This window comes from Coffea arabica, chromosome 2c, assembly GCF_036785885.1.
Source record: "Coffea arabica cultivar ET-39 chromosome 2c, Coffea Arabica ET-39 HiFi, whole genome shotgun sequence".
Lineage (NCBI taxonomy): Eukaryota > Viridiplantae > Streptophyta > Magnoliopsida > Gentianales > Rubiaceae > Coffea > Coffea arabica.
The window spans coordinates 22,945,798-22,968,264 of NC_092312.1; the positions used below are offsets into that span (position 1 = coordinate 22,945,798).

The 22,467-nt window shown below is 35.3% G+C and overlaps 4 protein-coding genes across 4 annotated transcripts; all 4 read left to right on the forward strand.

Moving 5' to 3' along the window:
* The first annotated feature begins 3,735 nt into the window (after positions 1-3,735).
* On the forward strand, positions 3,736-4,323 carry LOC113723576 (ethylene-responsive transcription factor 1A-like). Its single transcript, XM_027246614.2, has one exon. The coding sequence runs from the start codon at positions 3,736-3,738 to the stop codon at positions 4,321-4,323; it is 588 nt and encodes a 195-aa protein (XP_027102415.2).
* A 6,340-nt stretch (positions 4,324-10,663) lies between these two features.
* Positions 10,664-11,289, forward strand: LOC113724075 (ethylene-responsive transcription factor 1A-like). The gene has a single exon (XM_027247018.2). It carries the CDS (start codon positions 10,696-10,698, stop codon positions 11,287-11,289), a length of 594 nt encoding a protein of 197 aa, XP_027102819.1. The 5' UTR covers positions 10,664-10,695.
* Positions 11,290-15,130: 3,841 nt separating this feature from the next.
* LOC113724077 (ethylene-responsive transcription factor 13-like) lies at positions 15,131-15,745 on the forward strand. Its single transcript, XM_027247019.1, has one exon. It carries the CDS (start codon positions 15,131-15,133, stop codon positions 15,743-15,745), a length of 615 nt encoding a protein of 204 aa, XP_027102820.1.
* Positions 15,746-17,532: 1,787 nt separating this feature from the next.
* Positions 17,533-18,132, forward strand: LOC113724078 (ethylene-responsive transcription factor 2-like). Its single transcript, XM_027247020.1, has one exon. It carries the CDS (start codon positions 17,533-17,535, stop codon positions 18,130-18,132), a length of 600 nt encoding a protein of 199 aa, XP_027102821.1.
* The last annotated feature ends 4,335 nt before the right edge of the window (positions 18,133-22,467 follow it).

Here is a 22,467-nt window from a genome sequence, read left to right on the forward strand (position 1 = left end):
CACTGATTTCTTTTTGTTATTTGGGTTTATTCCCTATAAATAGATGAGTTGACATACTACACAAAGGACACACAAGGGCACACAAAGACAACATGTAGCCTTATACATGGGATGTAAGAGAGAGTTATTGGAAGATGAAATATGATATACAAAGATTAGATTTGGGTTCAAGTTGTCTTCTTATATAGCATTTTTCTCTTATAATAAAGAATGGGTTTCTTTCCGTGGGCGTAAGTTCAATGGTGGAGCCGAAACACATTAAATATTATGTGTCGTTTATCTTTCATACTTGTGGCTTGTGTATTATTAAATTATTGTGTACTTAATATCTCAATAGTTGTTTGTTTCGCACTTGAATCCTAACACCATCAAGTTTTCAAGTAATTAATTTGACCTCATATGATATGAGCCTATATCCATATGGTATCACTATGATGATTTAGTTGCTTGGTGACCACAACGTTACATGTAGCCCCTTTGACTAAGTCCACACAAGTATTTGATATATAGAACCACTCAAAACAATTACCTAAGGAAATATTAGGAGAAAATGTTGATAATTTTTGGGTGCTTGGGAAAAGAATTGAATTAACTGTCTAGGGGAATGCTCAAAATCAACGAGAATAAGGATGGCAATGGAGGCGGGTGCCCGCACTGTAGGGGTAGAAATGAGAAGGGGGATGGGGCGGGGCAGGGGCAAAATATTTCCCCCCGCCTTAAAACGGGACCGAGGTGGGGCAATATACACCTGCCCCATCCCCTGCCCTGTCCCCTGGATACAATAAATAAATAAATAGCCGCCGCCGCAACAATTGAAGAAATTTTTTGGACTATTGTTGATTTGTTTCCAACGCCCCCCCCCCCCAAAAGACTAAACTATCCAATTCCAACCTATTTTGCTCCAAACCCATTTTTATTTCGATCGGTTCCCTTCCTCCGCATTGAATGTAACTTGACTTGTTGTGTTTTATTTCCATCTTGACAACTTTTTAATCTTATTGAACATTGTTTACAATTGTATTATTATAAGTAAACATTTATGATAAGTTAATTTCTTCCCCCGTGGAGGGCCACGGGGGAAATGGGGCGGGGGTAGGGGGCAAGGGGCAGGGGTTGGGGCGGGGGTAGGGGGAGTTATTTGATAAGAATCCCCCGCCCCATTGCCACCCCTAAATGAGAAGGTATTGAATGTGGGCTGATGTGAGCAAAGGCATATCATAACTGGTATTTGAAACCTTATTTTTATTTATTTTAAACCAAAATTAGTACCTGCATACTCATCTCTTGATTAATTAATTCAACTTTAGTTTGGGTGAACTATGGTGTACATGTTTTTATTAGAAGGATTCAAAACTTGGAATTGAAGAAATTCATGATAGAAAGTTTATGTTAAGCAAGTTTTATGGGTCAAAGGGTTAGTTCTCACTTTGGTATCTAAACTTTAAAATGGAGTACTTTAGTCCCTAAAGTATAAAGTTTATTATACTTAAGTCCCTAAAATATAGAATTTGTCCATTTGATTTCTTAAAGTATAAAATTTGCCCCAATTTAGTCCCTAAAGTATACCCACTTAATAATAAAATCTGTCTCATTTCTTTAATGATGTTACTTAAGTGAAATAAATTTTATGATTTAGTGATTAGAGTGTCTCATTTTTAAGTTTAAGGACTAAAGTGAAAATTTAAGTATAGTTAAAGGGTATAAAGTGGAATTAAACCGTCGGAAAATCATAGGCTAACGAGCATCAAACTTTAGCTCTTCCTCTTGGGCCAGTTATCCAAAAGGGAACTCTGGGTATTCTCTCTGCGCTGCTGTTCTTGTCATGTCGCTCACAGGTTCGGGTTAGAATAATTGAACGTGCTGCATTCTTAAGACGAGTCGTGAATTAATTTTTCCTTTAATTAAGAATTTGGACCAATGGTTAGTGGTAGCTGCCTTTGCGTCTTCTGTTTGTAAATAGTTTATATCATCATCATCATCATCATCATCATATAAAAAAAGTGCGACGAAGGCCCTATGCTTCTTCCTTTTCAAAACGTTGTCAAATCTTTCAGAAAATATGCTAGCATTGTGGCCTTTGTCCTTTGCATTCTTTTACTTAATTATTCTCTAAGTTTGTTTGGATTGCGGTTTATTTGTCAAAATATATTTGCTTACGTCATCATTACAATTTTCAATACAGCTTTTTATCTTTCCAATTATCTTTTTATCTCACATACATCACATCACAAAAAGTGCTACAGTAAAAATATCTCTAATAATTCACAATCCAAACAAATCCTCTGTTGGCTAACATGCTAGTTGACTTTGCATGCCACCACGAGGAAGAAGAAGGTTTATCTCTCATCCTTTTTCATGTTACTAAGTATTGGTAACTCTAAAGATCCTCTCAACAAATCAACCCCTTGTGCAAAACGTGAGTTGACCACTTGATGAAACAAAAGGTGCGGGTTTGGTTGCAAGTTAGGCCTACACTGCTTAAATAAACAGGCCAAGAATTTGAAGATTCAGTGGCAAAAGCCTATTTTCTTTTATAAACTTGCAGGAGTAACTTAATCTATTTTCTCACTTTGTACTTATTTAGGTGACGTCTTCTTAGATATCGTTGCTTTCTCTTGGGGATTTAATCAAGAATGAGTTAAAACATGGAGAGCAATAAAAAAAAAATCAATCAACCTGAGAACCGTAGAATTGGCCGCTAATATTGACCTGTAAATGTAGTGTTAAACTAGAAAAGCACTCATTAGTATACCTAACTAATCACGTAGATGCACATATATATGCACTGATTTACATTGAATATCTCCCTTACTCTTTGACAATTTTTTGAAAAAATTTTCTGAATTAATTTCAATTTTTTAGACTTTTTAATGAGTACCCAGCGGACATCCATTAGCTAAACTCATAAAAAAAAAATGCTAAAGGGAAAAAAATGTGTCATAGACAATGTTGTTAATTAGTTAGCAAATAGTACTATCACCAAAATTAGCAGTACAGTTGTTCAATAAACTAGGGATGGTATCAATTGTTTAAGAATTCTAAATCCAGTAATTCTGATTGTGTTTGCTTGACTCTCTACTCGATCTCTAATTGCATTTCTACCTTAGCGAACAATGAGACAGATGAGTGTAATATAATGTCCGAGAAGGGTTAATTATAAGTCTGATGGTAAGGTGAGAGGGATTGTAAAAAAAAAAAAAAAAATGGATAGTATAATGTCTGTTCAAGCTGTTTAATTATACTTGAAGTCCATTGTCCCAACCAAACCAAAATTCCATACCCTCAATCGACAGAAAGGAAGGAAGTGCTCACGATTATTTAAAAAAAAAAAAAAATCATTCTTGCAAAACCAATTCATCATCACTATGATGTCATGCTCATCTTGAGTGAGAAACCTCAAAGTGATTCTTTGAATCAGAAAAAATGAGTATAAAGTTATATGTTAAGCTATCCTGTTGGGTCTTAAATGGCTAGTGAACCTTCGCTACAGGTTCCACAAATAGTAATACATTAACGTCTTTGAATTGAATTAATAAAGCCATTTCCGGAACGTGATTCACGAATAGAATAACGAACTTTCCTGCATGCCTAATTTCTCTTGTATATATATAAGAACGATGTACAAAGCTTTTAACTTCCAATAACTCTTTGATCAGCTGACCAAAAGAACCAGAACCCATCTCAGAAATCATCTCTGTTTTCAACTTCAACTGGAAATTCATGCACTCAGAAGCCATGTCAAACACTGATCTTGCCCTACTTGATTCCATACACCAGCAGCTTTTGAATGATTCTCTATTTTCTGATATTTTTCCTAGCTTTTCTCATGATGCAACTATTGACGATTTTAAGTCAAACACTAGCTTCAACAACTGTCCTTTGGCAGAAAGTTGCGGTCAAACACTGCCAAACATGGATAATTCGCACCGAACCACCACCGACGGCTTGGTCAACATTGACGAGCAGGAAGAGGACAGAAACGGGTCAGCGGCGGCGCGTGGGAAGAACGCATCGGCTGAGTGGACAAGGTATAGAGGCGTAAGGCGGAGGCCGTGGGGGAAGTTCGCGGCGGAGATAAGGGACCCCAGGAAGAAAGGGTCAAGAATTTGGCTCGGAACATACGGGACACCTGAGGAAGCTGCCATGGCTTACGACCGGGCAGCTTTTGAAATAAGGGGTGCCCGGGCTGTGCTCAATTTTCCACACTTGATTGGCTCTAACATGTGTTCGACTCCTCAAACGGTGAGCCCGAAGAGACGTTCACCAGAGCCTTCCACTTCTTCCTCTCCGAAGAAGAGGAAACTTGCCAATGCCTCCATCTAGATTCTAGCTAGCCGGAACAATTTTTTTTTTTTTTTTTTTTTAGCAATCTGGAACAAATTAGTATATTACAAGATTGTTAATATTAAATTTCAGTAGTTCTTTATTACTACTAGTAATAAAACACGTGATATTCACGTGAATTTGATGCTTTCTTAGTTTTTTTTTTTGCCCTTTTCATTATTATGAGAATCTCTATTATTGCTAGAGCAATAAAAATATTTCAAACCAAATTAAAAAAAATAAAATCCATTTAAGTTATGATATAGAGAACACAGATTAAATTCATACAATTTTGTCTTTTCTCAAAATTCAAATGTTTGTCCCGATGATGTCATATTATTGTGAAATGTGGTGAAAAAAAAAAATCAATCGTATGCCTGGATAATTTGTCTCATCTTATTGTCGAAATTAGAGCATCTTTGAGAAATATTCCTTTACCTGCTGAACTCCCAATGACTTTAGTAGCAAATGCATACCTTTCCTGGGAAGCATGGGCAAAATCTTTCTGAATTAAATTCAAAATTGTGAAACTTTCATAACGATAAAATGAAAAATATATATTAATTAATATAACATAGTGAATTCATTTCTCAATTAATGGTGCCGTGTTAAAAGTATAACTGTTTATGACATTTATGATTTCATAAATATTGTCTTTGTTATATAAGCTATAGTTCAAGTCAAATCGTGGGTTCCCTCCCATACTGGTATTTCCTACTCTTTTTTTTATATACAATAAATTTTATTTTACACATATTTCTACTCTATACTAAAAAGAGAGGAAGACTTAAAGAGATTCAAAAAAAAACTTAAAGAAACTGAACTGCCACCGACCAAGACAAATACACAGACAAACTATTCAAAAAAGAGATTTTCCTACTCTTTTTTTTTTTTTTCGACAACGATAGATGTTGTATAACCTATTCTAGCCTAATCTAAGAGAAGAGACAGGGGAATGATCAACTAAAATCAGCCACATATTATGGCCAAATTGTGGGAGGTAGGTTAATCCCTAACCTCCAGCATCACAATTATGGTGATGGTGATGACTACTGTACCAAATGGCCAGTGGCGAGATTTTCCTGCTCTCTGGGGGGTTCTTTACTCTAGTAGTTCTGCCGTTGCCATGATCATTCTCCACGTTACCTATCCCAAATCAGTCCACTTTCTAGGATTCCTATTTCTGGAATTGAAATAAGAAATGTTATAGGTTTCTGTGCCAAAGACATATAAACAGTACCCCTTTTGTTTAAAGGAAAAAAAAAAAAAACCTATTAATCCCGTACACGCATGTGATTCATAGTTCAGACGGGCATGACCAGTCAAAGCTTCCTAGGAGTGAAAGCAAGGAACAATCTTCAATGTTGAACGATACTATATATGTAATAGACAAATAGGCCACTCGACCAACGTGCCTGTGTATTTTCACATGTGGACATGCCCAACTTCTTCGTAAGTCACTAAATCAGAGAAAATTCAGAAGCAATATGATTAAGAATCTGGATACGGCTTATTTTATTCGTACAAAGAAACAAAAACTTATTGTACTACTATATGTTGCCCGAGAATTGGAACCAGATGTTTTGACCCAAAAAAAAAAAAAAAGGAGAATGGGAACCAGATGTCCCATTCCACAAACTCTCCCTCTCTTTATTCTTGCTCAATGTGGACTCCTCCAGTGATCTTAGCTTAAGCTGTCAGTATAAGCATTATGCAAGCATTAGTATTAGCAGAATCCATAAGATTTAGCACTAATTAATCTAATTTAATCATTTCTACAATAAAGTTACTTACTTGTCGCAATTGACACTTTTGGAGATAGGGATATCGAGGGTAACACCACATTTTCTAGGAAGGGCTTGGGCAGCATCATCCTTGAGACTGGGGAAGTGATTTGCAGCTTCTTTAACGCAATTGCATGCGTCCCTTTTGTCTGCTGGCGTTTTCACAGCCGCTATCAAGCTTTTGACACCACTGCAACATGCTGGCCCTGGCTCGCCACCTGCATTAAGATAGGGAACGCACCTGGTCAAATATCCATCCACTTCTGGCACTTGATTGCCTGCCCTGGCTCAATCATCAGCTGAACCAAGGCTAAAACTACAACAATGTAGCCCTTCATTTTTTTTTTTAAAAGCTATTGATGATGATACTGGAATTTTACTTCGATAAATTTTGTTTGTCTGATATCTTGTGTGTTTTCACTTGACAATGAAGCTTTTTACAGTTGGGCTCGAGACTGTTACTTAGTACTGATAGCATAGCATAGGTAAGGTTTGTTATATTATTTTGGATGTTTCTTTCTTCTTCACCTGTCATTAAGTTTTTGCTATTTTCTGGAGAAGTTTTCTCGATTCTATTTCCCTTCATTTTGTCGATTCTTGCGCTTGCAGGCTTGATGATGCATTTTGTGTTTGAGTTGGTTTCTTGGTGACATAAACAATCAGAAATCCTATCCACTTAAATCCTGAAGCTAAATAACACCTTAAATTTGTTGAAAGAGAAAAGTACAATTTAAAAAAAAAAAAGAAAAAAGAAAAATATCCAAAAATTAAGGTCTACCCTGAATAGCCTATAACTCGTTGTTTCTTCAAGAAGATTTATTGCATGTAATCCTTCACTAAATTAAAACACTTGTTATAGAGGAGTGGTACTTAACTCACTTATGTCGAAAGCCGTAGAACTTAATAAGCAGTTCACCCGTAGGGGTATAAATGAGTCAAAAGAAGTCCAACACTTTAATATTTAAATTTGTTTGGTTATTTTGATAAATTTGAAATTTTGTTCAAATTTAACTCGTTTATTTCTCGAATAAACTCGATTCGAGTCAAACTAAGTCGAGGTCAAGTAGTTTGAACTTTTTATATATAAATTTCATTTATATGCTAATTAAGCCGATCTCAAGTTGAGTTTGAAATTTTATCAAACATAAATTACTGTTCAAGTTTAGTTTGATTAACTGGCGAATCAAACTTGGATAAACTGTTTCACAGCCGAACTCGATTTGAGTATTGAGTAATTTGGTTTATTTTTCAACCCTATTTCCATACATTAGAAACAAGTTATGAATGACTAAGCAATTATTGATCCAGCACTAACAACAAAAAATACAAAAAGAATATCTAGAAATAAAAAAAAATGTTTAGCAAAACCGCAGAGCCATTATTTGGTGTAATGGCCATTTTGAAGTTGACTCTTGGTCAACCAAAGTCCCGTGTTTGCACATATAAGTTCTAACCATTCAAAGGATATAATTAAGGAATTATTAGGGATCTTGTAAGAAAAACAGAAAATAATAGGGGAAAACATGAACAAAATGTGCAGGAGATCCACCAACCAATAACTAGTATTTGGAATCAAAAAAAATTTTTTTTTTTTTTTTTTTTTTTGCTTCAAACCAGTCTTAGTGTCCCCGGATAATGCTCTTCTCTCAATTAATTAAAATTTGATGTCGCTGTATTGTGATATACACATTTTATGAGAAGGATGAACCCGAAAACTTTATTTTGGAAAGAGAATGAATTCAAAACATGAAAGTAATTCATGATAGGTCTTTATTGGATACTCGTTAAACTATAACTATGTAACTCAAGTGTTAAATTTTTTTTATATAAATTTCATTAGAAAAATAATATAAATACAAAAGAAATAATAATTATTAGTATATGCACCTCTATAAATCATAATAGACTGAGTGTGATTTAGATGTATTAATGCACCCCATAGAATAACCCATTCATGACATAGAATTTACTGTTTGCAAGTGTTATGACCTCAGAAATCATCGGCCAACAGGTATCAAGTCTGGCTCTTGCTCTTGGCCATGCAAAAGAGACTTCTCTCCATGCATGTGTTCTTGATTCTTGTCATGACACCTAAGAGTTGGGGTGAAAACATTGACCGTGGTACATTCTTCATTAGTAGGTGTCCATAATGAAAGTGAAAGGAAGATCATTCATGAAATAACCTTTCCTCCAATTAAGAATTCGAGCCAATGGTTTCCAAGCATAAGATACAAATTCTTTCATACTAGTCTATACTATTCATCCTTGCGACATCTTTTTCCTTTGTTTTATTTGACTAGTCTATACAATCATAGGACCAAGGGCATTCATGCCTGTTGTAAAAGAGTGCCACGAAGGTCCTATGTTTCTTCCCTTTGAAAACGTTTTCAAATCTCTCACAAGATTTGGTTCTGCATATAAAATTGTAACCATGGAGACTTTTGTTCTTTATCTTTTTTTCTTTCTACTTAATTATACTTTGTTAATCAATATGTCTCATTCTTGTTGACCTTACATGCGAAACACAGGGATTCGGAATAATTTCTCATCATTCATCATTTTACCAAATATATTTTATTGCTAGGAGTGTGTTTGTGTCAGCATATTTAATCAAGGCTTCAAATTAAAAATTTTTATATTATTGTTTAGTAGTGTTTTAGTTAAGTTAGGGTTTTAGTAATTTTATTGGAGTCAAGTTATAGCAGTTTGATTGTTTAGACATTGGTATCTTATTAAAAAAATTTTATAGTTGTAAGACTTATTTATTAAATCATCTAGTCTATAAATAGGGAGTTATATTATTGTATTTAGTTGAGAAGAGTGAAGAATTGAGAGTCTTATTCTTCTGATGTCATTAATAAATTATTATTGGTACTATTCGTCTTCTCCCAAACATATTTTTATGTGTGTGAATTACCTTCCTATGATATTGGTTCTGTCAAATTTATCTCCTATATAGATTTTTGGATTCTACAGTTTGGATAGTAAATTATTAGAGATAATTTTTTGAAAAAAAAAATACTATAGCACTTCTTTTATGTTATGTACGTGAGATAAAAAGATGGTTAAAAAATATGTTGATGATGTAATCAAATAAATTTTTACAAAATAATATTGAGTGTATTTGGATTATATATTGTTTCCACCTTATTTACACTCACTGATTTACTTGCATCATCAATACATTTTTTAATCACCTTTTTATCTCACATATATCACATCAAAATAGTGCTATTGTATTTTTTCACAAAATTATCTCAAATAATTTATTATCCAAACACAGCTCATTGATTTTTCCTGTAAAAAATGATATATATATATATATATATACATATAATACACGTGTGTGACTGTGTGTGTGTGTGTTCATATTTAACGTGACAATACTAAAATTCAAAATCTTTGGGGAGGCCTTCCCTAGATCTCAATACTAGACATCTAAATCTTTTTAAACATAGATCCCAAGTAACAGTACTGGTTGTTGAATTTTGGGGACGATATTTTGTATTGTTATTGCTCCCAATGTGGTGATATTCCTTTCACAACCTGATCAATACCGTACAGCTACAGTGGACTTGGCCAATAATGCTATCCAGAAAATCCCTAGTCATACTGGAAAAGAAGAAATACTAAATAAAAGGAATGTACTATAGACAATTTTGTTATTCCGCAAATAGTATCATGCTATTATTAGCAGCATCAGCATCAATGTGTTCATTAAACTATTAATCGTATCAACTCTTTAAGAATTTCTAAATCAACCAATTCTGATTGTGTTTTCACTCATATTTGACCCTCAGTTACAATTCTAGCTATTTCCAGTTTCCACCTAAATAGTTAGCCACCGCAGAGATTGGAGTGCATAAGGCAAAATTTCATACATTTGATGAGCTTGTAGTAAGTATTCTGAGAATATACAAATCCTAGAACCCATGCCTGCTAAAAAAAAAAAAAAAAAAATTTACCGGTAAAAAACATCTAGCATAATGATACATGAGTAAATCTTACATACGCCGACAGTGTATACACTATCACTGTTAGATTCATGATATATATGTAAAAGTTGAATTTTAAATTTAAATTTTATATAATTATCATTCATCAAATGCTGATACATATACTGTCAATATAGGAAAGATTAATCCATGATATGATATAATGGCCATTTATGCTGTTTAATTGTACTTGAACTCCAATATTCTAACCAAACCAAATATCCATATCATCCTTAATGCACTAAAAAAGAAGGAATTACTCAATTAATTAAAAACTCTCATTCTATCAAAACTAACTCATGATCTTTGGAATAAAAAACTATTAAATTTTTATGAAGAATTATTCTCGGGCTGTTAAATAGCTACCGAACCTTCACTGGAAATTCCACAAAAGTTAGTAAATAACTGCTTTGGATTAAATAATAAAGCCATATCCAAAACGTGGTTGAATAGATAAAGAACTCTCTTTTGCATGCTTAATTTTCCCGTATATAAGAACGCCAATGTACAAAGCTTCCAACCTCCACAGCTCTTTGATTAGTTGACAACAGGGAGCAGAACCCATCTCAGAAATCATCTTCAACCTAAAAATCATGCACCCAGAAACCATCTCAAATTCTGATCTTGCCCTACTTGACTCCGTACATCAGCAACTTTTGGATGATTCTCTATTTTCTGATATTTTTCCAGCATCCAGCTTTTTTGATGGAACAATTTACGGCTATAATCCCAACTCTAGCTGTGAAGCCTCTCTTCTAGCACAAAGTTGCGGAGAAATATTCGATAATCCACCCTCTACCACAACCGATAACTTGGTCAAAATTGATCAGGTGGAGCAGAGAATGGAGTTCGAGCTGCCGCGTGGAAAGCCCGCATCAGTAGAGTGGCCGAGGTATAGAGGTGTAAGGCGGAGGCCGTGGGGGAAGTTCGCCGCGGAGATAAGGAACCCCAAGAAGAAAGGGTCAAGAATTTGGCTCGGAACATACGAGACAGCTGAGGATGCTGCAATGGCTTATGACCTGGCAGCTTTTGAAATACGGGGCGCCAGGGCTCTGCTTAATTTTCCACACTTGGTTGGCTCTAACATGTATTCGACACCTCAAAGGGTGAGCCCGAGGAGCCGCCCATCAGAGACTTCCACTTCTTCCTCACCGAAGAAGAGGAAACTTGACAATGGCTCCATATAGCAAGTTAGCATATACAGAAGAATAAATCATAGTAATAAATTGGCATATAGTTAGCACTTAGTTTCACTTCTTCACTGCAGGAGAAAGCGTGGAGCTACATCAACTTTTTATTTGCTGATGCAAACATTAGCTGCCTATTGAAGAAGAAGCTAGACATTTAATTAAGTATTTATGTCTCCTTTCTAAATCACCGAAATTCTATAAGCTACTCAAGTTTTTGTTACGGGCGAACCAATTCTATAAGCTAGCCATGTATGAAATTCCAGGTCTAAATCTTAACCAAAAGTGAAATATTTGCAAATATTGGAAGCGACTGCGTGCCCCAGATAAATCCGCTTCATCTTCATGTTCATGTATCAGTTGCATTGCCTTTAATTTCTTCTCGTATAAAAATTATTGTCCATTCGAGATCCTGTATCGAGTTACAGTAGAGTGCATGAAGGAGACTAGAGATATTGGATCGGACTTAACAGACTCTACTTGCACCATCATTGTCGGTTGATGTAGGCTTATTATTCAATTCAAAAATTGATTGATTGGTGATCTTTTAATTGCCTTATCAACCTCCTCTCGGTCCTCCATAGTTTGATATGGCACTTGGTTCTTCTTGTCAAAGATTCCTCAACTGTGAAAATTGTCATTGACCGGTTTAGCTAGGCCGACAGGTGAAAGGGAGTTCAGCTAATCAAAGCACCTTATCAAGATTTGTAGCAGAAGTGGCAACCCTTTGATCTACTTAAACAAAACTCATAACAAGCTGATTTGTGCTGATCTTATCCTTGACAATCTTTTTAACCGATTCCGTCATTAATATTGAATGATGAGCACTAATTAGCTAGTCTCAAGCTCGACCAAAGGTGTCTCTAATAAACAAACATATATAGCACAATAATATTTGTTTGGTTAATTAAGAATCCTAATTAGATGGCTTAATTGGAATAAGCAACTTCATTCATGTATATATTAGACAATAATTAGTCATCTTGTACTAATTATATACCAATATGTTAAGACTTGTATAGGAGTAACGTTGCAGGCTGCAGGCATGAATTTTCTTTGCGACTTTAGCGTAATTGGCATTCACATATAGATTTCCGGCTTACCCTTAACACGAACCCTTAGCCCTTGTGCATGCCATTTTGTCCTTATGTTTTGGTTACTGATGTCAGTGGTTGGTGTAATATTTAGATAGTTTTGCCTTCAATCACGACTACAGATTAAGACACGTTCTTAGAATTATAGATGGCTCGTACTATACTTATAAATTATTCACCAGCACAATTCTCATATCGATAACAGAAATCGAATGTGCGACCTTTTTCTTTAAAGAAATAATCCGTTCTCTTATTAATTGAACCTACTTATATTGACTTCAGTTACTTAAAAGCTAATCCATAGCAAGGAGTACTGAAGTGGGAATTGCCCGAACAATTAATATTGCTGAACTGTCTAGCAGATTTTCAGCCTCAACCCTGAATTAGCACTGTTTTAATTTTAAAAAAAATTGTAAATTACAAATGCATCTAAGAAATTTGAGCTAGCTACAGTGCTGAGACAGTACACCTGCACGTGGGTTGAAATATTCAGAACAAATATTTGGAATTCAAATCGATATTTTGCATTTGTTTATGTTGCGTTCATACTACAATTCTGTAACTCGGTAAAAGAACCAAGAAAGGCCAAGGCATCTCTTACTTTTACAAAGTTTTTTTTTTTTTCCTTCCTGTTTACTAGAATCTCTTTGGATGAATTTAGCACATGTGTAACGATTATTTCACCATTTATTTTTTGTTCTTTTGTGCGATTCTTTGTCTGCTTGACAGGGGTGACAAGAAAAATAAATAAGCCATAAAAATTTTACAATATTTTACACAAGACAAAGGAATATATTCTTTCGTCAAAATAAGGGATGATGTTAAGAGAACCTAACTGACAAAAAAAAATATATATTTTTTTTTTAAAAAAAAGTGCAATTCAATACAATCATTGTTGTTTCAAAGAACTAAGAGACCGACAGTTTATTTTAGACTATGATCCTCCACATAGATAAGCATATAGGATTTAATTAATGGTAATGTATTTAAAACCTGAAAGGAGAAGCGTATAAAATCATGTTATTTCTACTTAGCTTTTGAGTCTAATTTATTCGAGTTACGTCTTACTGAAAATTCAATTTTTGGAGATATAATTTGGTTTGCCCAAATAAAATATTCAAATCTGACTCTGGTCAAAATTAGCCTCACACCGATAGTGAGGTCAACATGCTGGTTAGTTATTCAAATTGACCTCACGCGAAAACATTGACCTTTGTTGTTAACAGTGGTAAATCAACCCGACAACCCGTTCCCCAACACCAAAACATGGCAGTGGTCAAAACAAATATTTTGTACCCTTTCTTTTTTATATAAAAAGCAGATTTCATTAACAAATATCATCCAATACAATTTGATTTCTAATTCTATTACTATTATAGTATAATTTGATTTACATTATTGTTTTAATGGGAAATTAAACATGCACTCCAAATTATAAATTTATAATTCAACAAATATAATAGATTTGAAAAATACAAAAAAGTTTTAAAATTGATAAATCGCTATGGCTTTTTTACATGCATGTCACAATCGTTAGATTTATTAATAAACGGCTTTAATCTCCAATAATAATGATGAGATCTGTCGAAATAGATCCAAAATTTCAAAAAGTTTAGATCTGACGACCAGATCTGAAACAAATTCAAACCTAATAACAAAATTTAGAAAAACACAAAAATCTCCATTGGATCCCCTAGAAGAAGAACATTTGAGTCTTATTAGAAATTTCCAGAAAAAATTAAAAAAACACACTAAGAAAATTTAGGAGAAATTTTATTAGAAAAATAAAATAAAATGAAATTCATGGGAGGGAGATCACGGTGAGGGACCATGATCTCCCTCTTTAAGAGGTATGCCTTTGAGAAGAGGGAAAAAAAATAGAGAGAAGTTTGATAAGAGAAGATGTAGAGAGGAAAAGAAAAGTTTGTTGCTCAGGCAAACCATATACTTTGTACCTTGTATTTCGTAGTACTAGAAGAAAAGAGGTTTTCCCATTGAACAGATGAATTTAAGGCCCTATTGATTTCGGAACAAAAGTTATTTACATTGCAAATTTCCTCTTCAATTCACGTATAGCAGGCAAGTAATCGAGCACTCAGGAATTTGACAGTAGTTAATTAGTTCTGTATCATTTCATAAATTTCATTCTTCATTACGCATTCTGCCACCACCAAAAAAAAAATTTTAAATAAAATAACGGTGCCCTCCACTTTCTGTGTGGGTTCTTTCCTTCTGTACTTGTGTTCTTGAATCTTGCCATGATCGTTGTCTGCATCATTCATCCCAAATTAGTCCACCTTCTAGGAACTTTATTTCTGGAACCAAACTAGAAAGGTTACTGAATGAAGACATGAAAGTAGTACTCCACCGTTCAAAAAAGATATATTAAGCCCCGAATGCACATGTGATTTATTATTCAGACACGCATCACTAATCAAAGCTTCCTAGAAGTGCCCTAAGATTAAGACTGAAAAAAAAAAAAAGAAATCTTTCTAGCTGGAAAATAATACGTAATATATAAGAAAACATTCAAGAAATTGACCACACAATGGATTATCTTATGGTACTTTAGAGAATAAATAAACAAATAGGCCATTCATCCGACGTGCTCGACATGTTTATTCTCGCATGCGGCCGGGCCCAAACATATACACGTATATATATTGGACATCAGATTCTTCATCAATCGCTGTAGATCAAAGAAAATTCAGAAGCTACAGAAAACCCACAAATAATAGAGTTCAGAAATGTTTGGAACTACAACCCCCGATTCTGAGCTAGCCCTTCTAGCTTCAATAGAGCACCATCTTCTCAATGACACCGATCTCTCAGACATTTTTCCAGAATTGTATTCTTTTAATGATGCAGAGGTTTTCAACTCTAGCCCGAGTCATGGCGGCTCCCGAGATTCGGGAGAAGTAGCCTTAAATAATTGCGAAATGAATAGTGCATCAGAAGATATCCCGTTCAAGTTTGGACTGTTGGGTCAAGACGAGGTGGAACAGAATATCACAGCAGCAGAAGTTGCTGCACCTGCGGAAAATGTGTCCAAGGACTGGAGACGATACCGGGGCGTCAGGAGGCGGCCGTGGGGGACGTATGCAGCTGAAATAAGAGATCCCAAGAAGAAAGGGTCAAGAATTTGGCTTGGGACGTATGAAACACCTGAAGATGCAGCATTGGCTTTTGACCAAGCTGCTTTCAAAATGCGTGGTGCACGAGCTAGGGTTAATTTTCCGCACCTAATCGGCTCTAATAATGTGGAGCCGGCGAGAGTGAATCCAAGAAGGCGTGTTTTAGAGCCTTCAATTATTCCATCATCGTCAACACCTCAAAAGAAGTGCAAATTTCAGCGCCATTGACTTCTCGATGATCAAACTTATTTAGTTTCCTTGGCCAATGTTGAACATCACTACTGGGGAAGTTTCAGAGACTTCCAACTCGCTTTTGCTTTATTTAGGGTAGTAGCCGTACGTTACCCTTTTGTTTTTCTCCAATAGTTGATGACAATAGGGGCGTGGTCGTATTTGCACATGGAAGTTTTTGTATGTTCCACATTCATATATGCCATCTGCCTACTATTTGGGACGTATCCTTTTCGTCTTTATCTGCTAATCAAAATAATCTAAGTTTTCAAATTGTTTTTGTTACTATTTCCTTGTAAAGTTCCCTCAGGAACAATTGATGTCCTAATGAGATAGAGAAGTACATCAGAGGATTGTCGAGCGGTTTTGGAAAATTTAACTTCTTGGACATCTATTATCTCTTCATATATACTATCAGCAGATAATAATTCGACCACGGAAGGCAGCATCCAACTGGAAATTTATATTAACCCCAATAACACGTCTGTAACACAAATAATTGTCTAATTGCACTTTTAATTCCTCGTACCATGGACCAATCCTTTGATTAGTTTTGGGGACAAAAATTTATTTAGCTTGTAAATTTTGATAATGCAAAAGTTACTAATTCAAAAGGAAAGAAAAGTACGTAGACTAACTATAGGTATGAATAGTTTCATTTTCTCAGGATCCGCTAATTTTTATTTTCTAATTTCAATATATTGCAACAATAAGCAGTGAAATACAAATTCCAGAAAATTATTACGTTCATATCCACATGCATTTCTTTCGACTGTAATTAGTCAATCTCCATCCGTTATTCTTGATATTTCCATAATTGGAGCTAAGCGGTCGTAGTAATTTTATAATGAAACTTAACTGACCAATTAGTTGCATAACCTAAGCATGACCTAAGGAAGGGAAATAATTGCTACTTGCATGACCTAAGCATTATTACAATAGTAGTTTGACACATGTAGATTTATTCCTAGCATAAATTAGTTCAATTGATTAGGATGAATTATTATTGTTCAAACGATCATGCGTCGAATTCTGGCTAATCGATGTAAATGCTTGCATTAGTAGGTGATTCCCAAGAGTAAATATCTTGATATATGGTAGTGATCAGAGTCGAACCTTACCCAAACTTTTCTTTCCAAAAAAAAAAAAAGAAAAAGAAAACAAATGTTGATCTGTCCAACAGAGGGCATATATATGGAGATGCTGTCCTTCAAAGAAAAGGTATTATAATAGAGGACTAAAAAATATAGATAAAACCATACAGGGGACAGGCCATTAAGGATAGCACAATATTTTAACCTATTGAACAAAGTCTGTGTTGGTCATCTGCTGGTTTCCATCAGTAATATATCAAGCGTTTGCATTGTTGTTACCATTGCTAGCTGTGTTATCATCTCTTTCGAAGAAGCTAGTTGAATTGTAGCATCCAATATAAAATAGTGTAAAAGCTTGATTCAAAACAAAAGAAATAATGGCAGTAAATTATATTTTACAAACACGTGATTAATTTGACCTTCTTAGAAGTCTCTAAAGCAGAAAAAACAATGTCGTGTACTGGAAAAGAAACATAAGCAATTAAGCCATTAACTAATACAAGATATAGAAAATTAATATCCAATTTTTCAAAACGTAATTGATCATTAAAGTAAGTTTGAATTTTGCAGCAATCCCTGTATATTTATCACTGGCACCATTTGCGTCACCATCCAAAGTAATATCAACTGAAAACCCACAAAACCCACAGAAGATCTTTGCTAAGAAATATGATATACGAAGCAACCCGTATGGATTCTGACCTAGCCCTCCTTTCATTCTTTGAAAACCATCTGCTAAATGATCCTGATTTCCAAGATATTATATCTGAAATTAATTGTTACGATCCACTCATTTGCAATCCCAGCACCAGTTTTGGCAGCTTCCATTCATGCGGAAGTGGGATAGAAATGATTTCAAATACTAGTACGAGTAACAACTCATCAGAAACAGCAGGAGTTGGATCAGCTGTACGAGGAGGTCAACCAAAAGCCAGTACCGCGCGTGGAAGACAAGCTGCGGTAGATTGGACACGGTATCGAGGCGTTAGGAGGCGGGCATGGGGCAAGTTTGCGGCAGAAATAAGAGACCCCAAGAAGAAAGGATCAAAAATTTGGCTTGGGACATACGAGACGCCCGAGGATGCAGCGTTGGCTTACGACCAAGCTGCTTTTGAAATGCGTGGCGCAAAAGCTAGGCTGAATTTTCCCAATTTGTTTGGTTCTAATACACTACAGCCAGTGAGAGTGAACCCAAGAAAGCGTTCGTTGGAGCCTTCTGTTTTATGTTGTTCAACAGAAATAGATGTCTCAAAGAAGGGGAAATTTGTGGTTTCCTCCATGATGATTTGAGTAGATGCTTTACTGGGTACTGTGGAGTACATCAGAAAACTTAGATGGTTCCTTTTTTTTTTTTTTTTGGTTTTTTTCCCCTGAGGTATCATATTTTGATTGTATCCCCTTTTTTGTCAAGTACGATTACCTCAGAAGAAGAATTTGTTGTAAAGACGGTATTTTTCCAGTGCTGCTTTCTCACTGTTTCTTCAATATTCCTTGAAATGACATCATCTATGTTATCAATGTCACAATTGAATTCATTTATTTGGTTGATTAAAGTATGGCAATGATTATCCTTTGAAAAAGATTAGGAATTCTATTGATTGCAAGTACTAGTTAAGGAAAGAAAGGAGTAAGCAAAATGTAAAGAGAAAACAAAAAAATTGTATGTAGGTGGTTAAGGTAGAGATTTTGGAGAATATTTAAGAACTCATTGACTATTTTGGCTTGGCGCAACCATTATCTCCTTAGTTCCAGGCGGTAAAATTAATTGACGGCTCTTTGGTTTGATCGATAAAAGCTGAAACTTGGCTGAGTTTTTAAAAATATTGCGTTGATGAGATTCAAATAGGCTACTCATGGCTTCACTAGTGGTCTAAAACTTACAAAGTAAAGGTTAGTAGCAACTGCTAGGTCACAGGGCTTTGTGTGTGTGTGTGTGTCTGTGTTTTTGGTGTATGTGTTTGTGTTTAGTGGATCATTTTAGTTGTTTTATAGTATGTTCAATAATATAAGTACAATTTTTTTTAGTCTATTATGTAATTCATTAGGTCAACTAACCTGTCGACCCACAGTTAAATTGCACTCAATCAGTCCTCTTGCTAGATTGATGACCCAATCAGATTTAATAACTACTAGGGTAAATTTCATATAATCTTCTTGTGATTTTATTTAATGTCAGATTACTTTAGGAAGGTTTCAAAATAGCCACATAACCCTCATGTAGTTTTAAAATAGTCACATAACCCCTTACAATTTTGTGCAAAATGAAAATAGATGAAATGCATAATCAGTTACATCAATTAGACCACATGTACTCTAAAAGTGTGTGTGATGAATTCATAATATTCACTTAACTCCCTATGATTTGCATAAATATCTACTTTACCCCGATGTGATTTTTGCATCTATCCACATAATCCCCCTATGATTTTATACAAGATGGTTAAGTTGTTATTTGGTTTAACATCTGAGTAAGGGCAGTACTAGTATTTTAAATAACGATGTTACATAAACTATTTTCAATTAAATTTTCAGTTTACATGAAACCATAAGGGGTGAAATGAATATTATGAAACGTTATGGGGGTTATGTGATAATAGATGAAACTATAGGGGAGTTATTAGTAATTTACCCTAACTAAGGTGGGAAATTTTTCTGGTTTAAGTCAGTTGGTTAGCTTCCTATCTTGATCCGTTCACAAGTCTATATAAACTACTATCTATACTATATATACAAATTTTCAAAAAGTTAATTAACACTTGAAATCCCTCTTTTATCAAGTGTCCATTAGCCAAACCATTCGTTTTTTCCTTTTTGTATAATATCCAGAAATTCACTCATGTGTGATGGGGTTGGGGGCGGCATGTAAAGATTCAGTCTTTCCTCTTTTTTTTTTTTTTTTTTTGTAGGTTTTTATCCATAATCTATTAGCGATTTCCATTCGGCTGGGGTATAATTCCTGGGGATTAAAAAAATTCCAACCTTGCTAATCTCTTTCCACTGTTTACTCGTGCTAATATGAAGAATTTTTAGTTCGAAAGGAAATTCTCCCGGTAACCAAAATTGAGCATTATACAGACAGCCCTATGGTTATAGGGGAAGCCAGAAGAATAAAATTACTAATTATACCGGAAATTAAGACAAAAAATGAAATACTGACTCAATGTGCATCATATGTGTTCGCCAATGCTAGGTAGCTGACAAAGGGGGAAGAAAAAGGTAATAGCGCCATGGCTGAGAATTCGCAAACTTGATGCAGCAAAAGCTGAACCTGAATGTTGCCATATTAGTTAATGGATATCCTTTGCCAGGATTGGGATTATGGGGAGTTTGCAGAGTGGGGTTTGGATCATATTTGGACCGATTTTCTAATCTTTTACTTTGTCTTTTGTTTCCCCCATCTACAAAAATGAAGGCGGCTCCTCTCTCCAAATGAAAAACAAACCGTGGGCTTTCCTCTACGGGTAAACGAAAGGTTTGGAATCCAGAGTAAATTCTTAGGTTATTATGAAAAAAAAAAAATTGTTCTGCAAGAGGGGTTATTTTTGAAGCTAATTCTAAGACTAGAATCTTCGCATTTGTGAAATGCGAGTTCAAGGACTTCGCATTTGACAGAGGTTAGTGCTTTCAGAAATGTCTTTGGCCAGAAAAAAAAAACCACAAAGCTCAATGCGAGCTTTGTGAGCTATCTTCCCAAATAGTCGGTGAATGTTCAAAACAGAGTAGCTCTAACATTCTAAATCCCTAACGCAATTTCGATTTGGGAACACCAAAACGAAGACGAAATTGAGGCCAATACCAAGAGTCAAACCGCTACAAACATAGCATTTTAGCATCAGCTTTCAAACATTTGAAGAAGTTCCAGATTTTTTCCCAATAGCTGCAAAAACTCACTCCATCTCCGGAAAAGTAGTCGCTGGAAAGCTTGAAAACGTCGACGTGCTTGAGATAGGTGTTGTTCATGATTTGCTGTCATAACTGTGTGTTTCTCTAATTTGTTATTGTTCCTTCCGTTGTCTACTGGAAATGCATCAGCCCTGCTGCATCACTAGGAATTGCATCTGCTGTTTCAACAGCAGAAAGCTAGAAAAAAGAAAATGACCAGTGAAAGTTAGTGTAGCTAGCTAAGTAGTAGCTTTTTAAAATATTGCTTCAGACACCGGGAAAAACTAGTTCAAAAAATGACCTAGTAGCACAGAAAAGATTACAATAGCATAACCGGTAGTGCAGAAAAGTAAGCATAACTAGTAGTGCAGAAACTGAGAAATGTGACCTCGCATTTGTCAAATGCGAGGTCGGGCTCTTCTCTCTCTTTTTTTTTTTTGGATTTTGTGGGTCAAAAATTTTAGGTGATTTCGCATTCAACAAATGCGAGCTCAGAAGTTCACATTTGTTGAATGCGAAGACCCCTTGGACAGAATTCTATACTCAAAATGCCTCCTTTGCAGAAATTTTTTAAATTTCATCATCATTTTGGAAATTTCTCTTGGAATCCATCTATCTATTAGAGTAAGAATTTGACGTTCTGCAATACTTGCACCACATTATCAACTGATGTAGTCTTATTACACAGATTCGAAAATTGCTCGACTCCATCCAGATAAAATCATTGATTGGTGTTCTTTTAATTACCTTGTCAACCCTCTCTCGATCTTGAACAGTTGGATATTGTACTTGGGTTCTTCGTGTCAAAGATCCTCAACCCTGAAAATCGTCCACCCTGTTCAGGCTGACGGATGAGAGGGAATTCAGCTAATTAAAGCACCATATCAAGATGTTTTGCAGAAGTGGCAACCCTATGATCTATTTAAATATCGAATGATGAGAAGTAACTAGCTAGTCTCAAGCCTACAACACCGTGTGGTTGAGTACCGAGTTAGTGGATTCAGGATTCGGGTTTGCTGCCAACAGTCTCTTAGATAGACAAACATATACAGCACAATAATATTTGTTGGGCTGACAATTCTAAGATGGCTTAATAGGCATAAGCAATTTCCTTCATGGATAGTACACCGGACAATATTTAGTCAACTTGTCCTAACTATCTATCCATTTGTTATAGTTACAATAGACTACTATAGGTGGTAAATTGCAGGCCGGCAGGACAAATTTCCTTTGCTGCGCTCTTTTGCTTGGCATTCATGTATAAAACTCCGTCTCACCCTTCACATGAGCCTCTAGTCCCTGAATACTTGTCGGAATCCGATAGTTCCACAAGCGGCTGGGAAGAACAGTTCAGGATCTTGGGGCCTTGTGCCATTCTGTCTGTGGATCTGTTTTGGTTGCTGATTTCAATGGCTGATAACGTAAATGTTGAAAGTTGTACAATTAGGGTTAAAGGCAATAAGCTCCCAAAAGTTTGATGTCATTTGCACTTTTCCCCCTAACATTATATTTGTTGCACTTTGCCCACTCTATTAAGTAACCTCTTTTTTCTTTTTTAATTGAAATGAGACTTTATTAAAATTGAGGTAAAATCTGAGGACAAAAAGCACAGAGGAGGGCCACCACCTTACCTTCGGAATGAAAAGCGGAAGTTACACAAAAATTCTACATGTCTAGAGCTAGTAACCCTCTAGTATGGCCCGGTAGATGAGCTACCGTAGAGAACACCTCAAAGAAGCCACG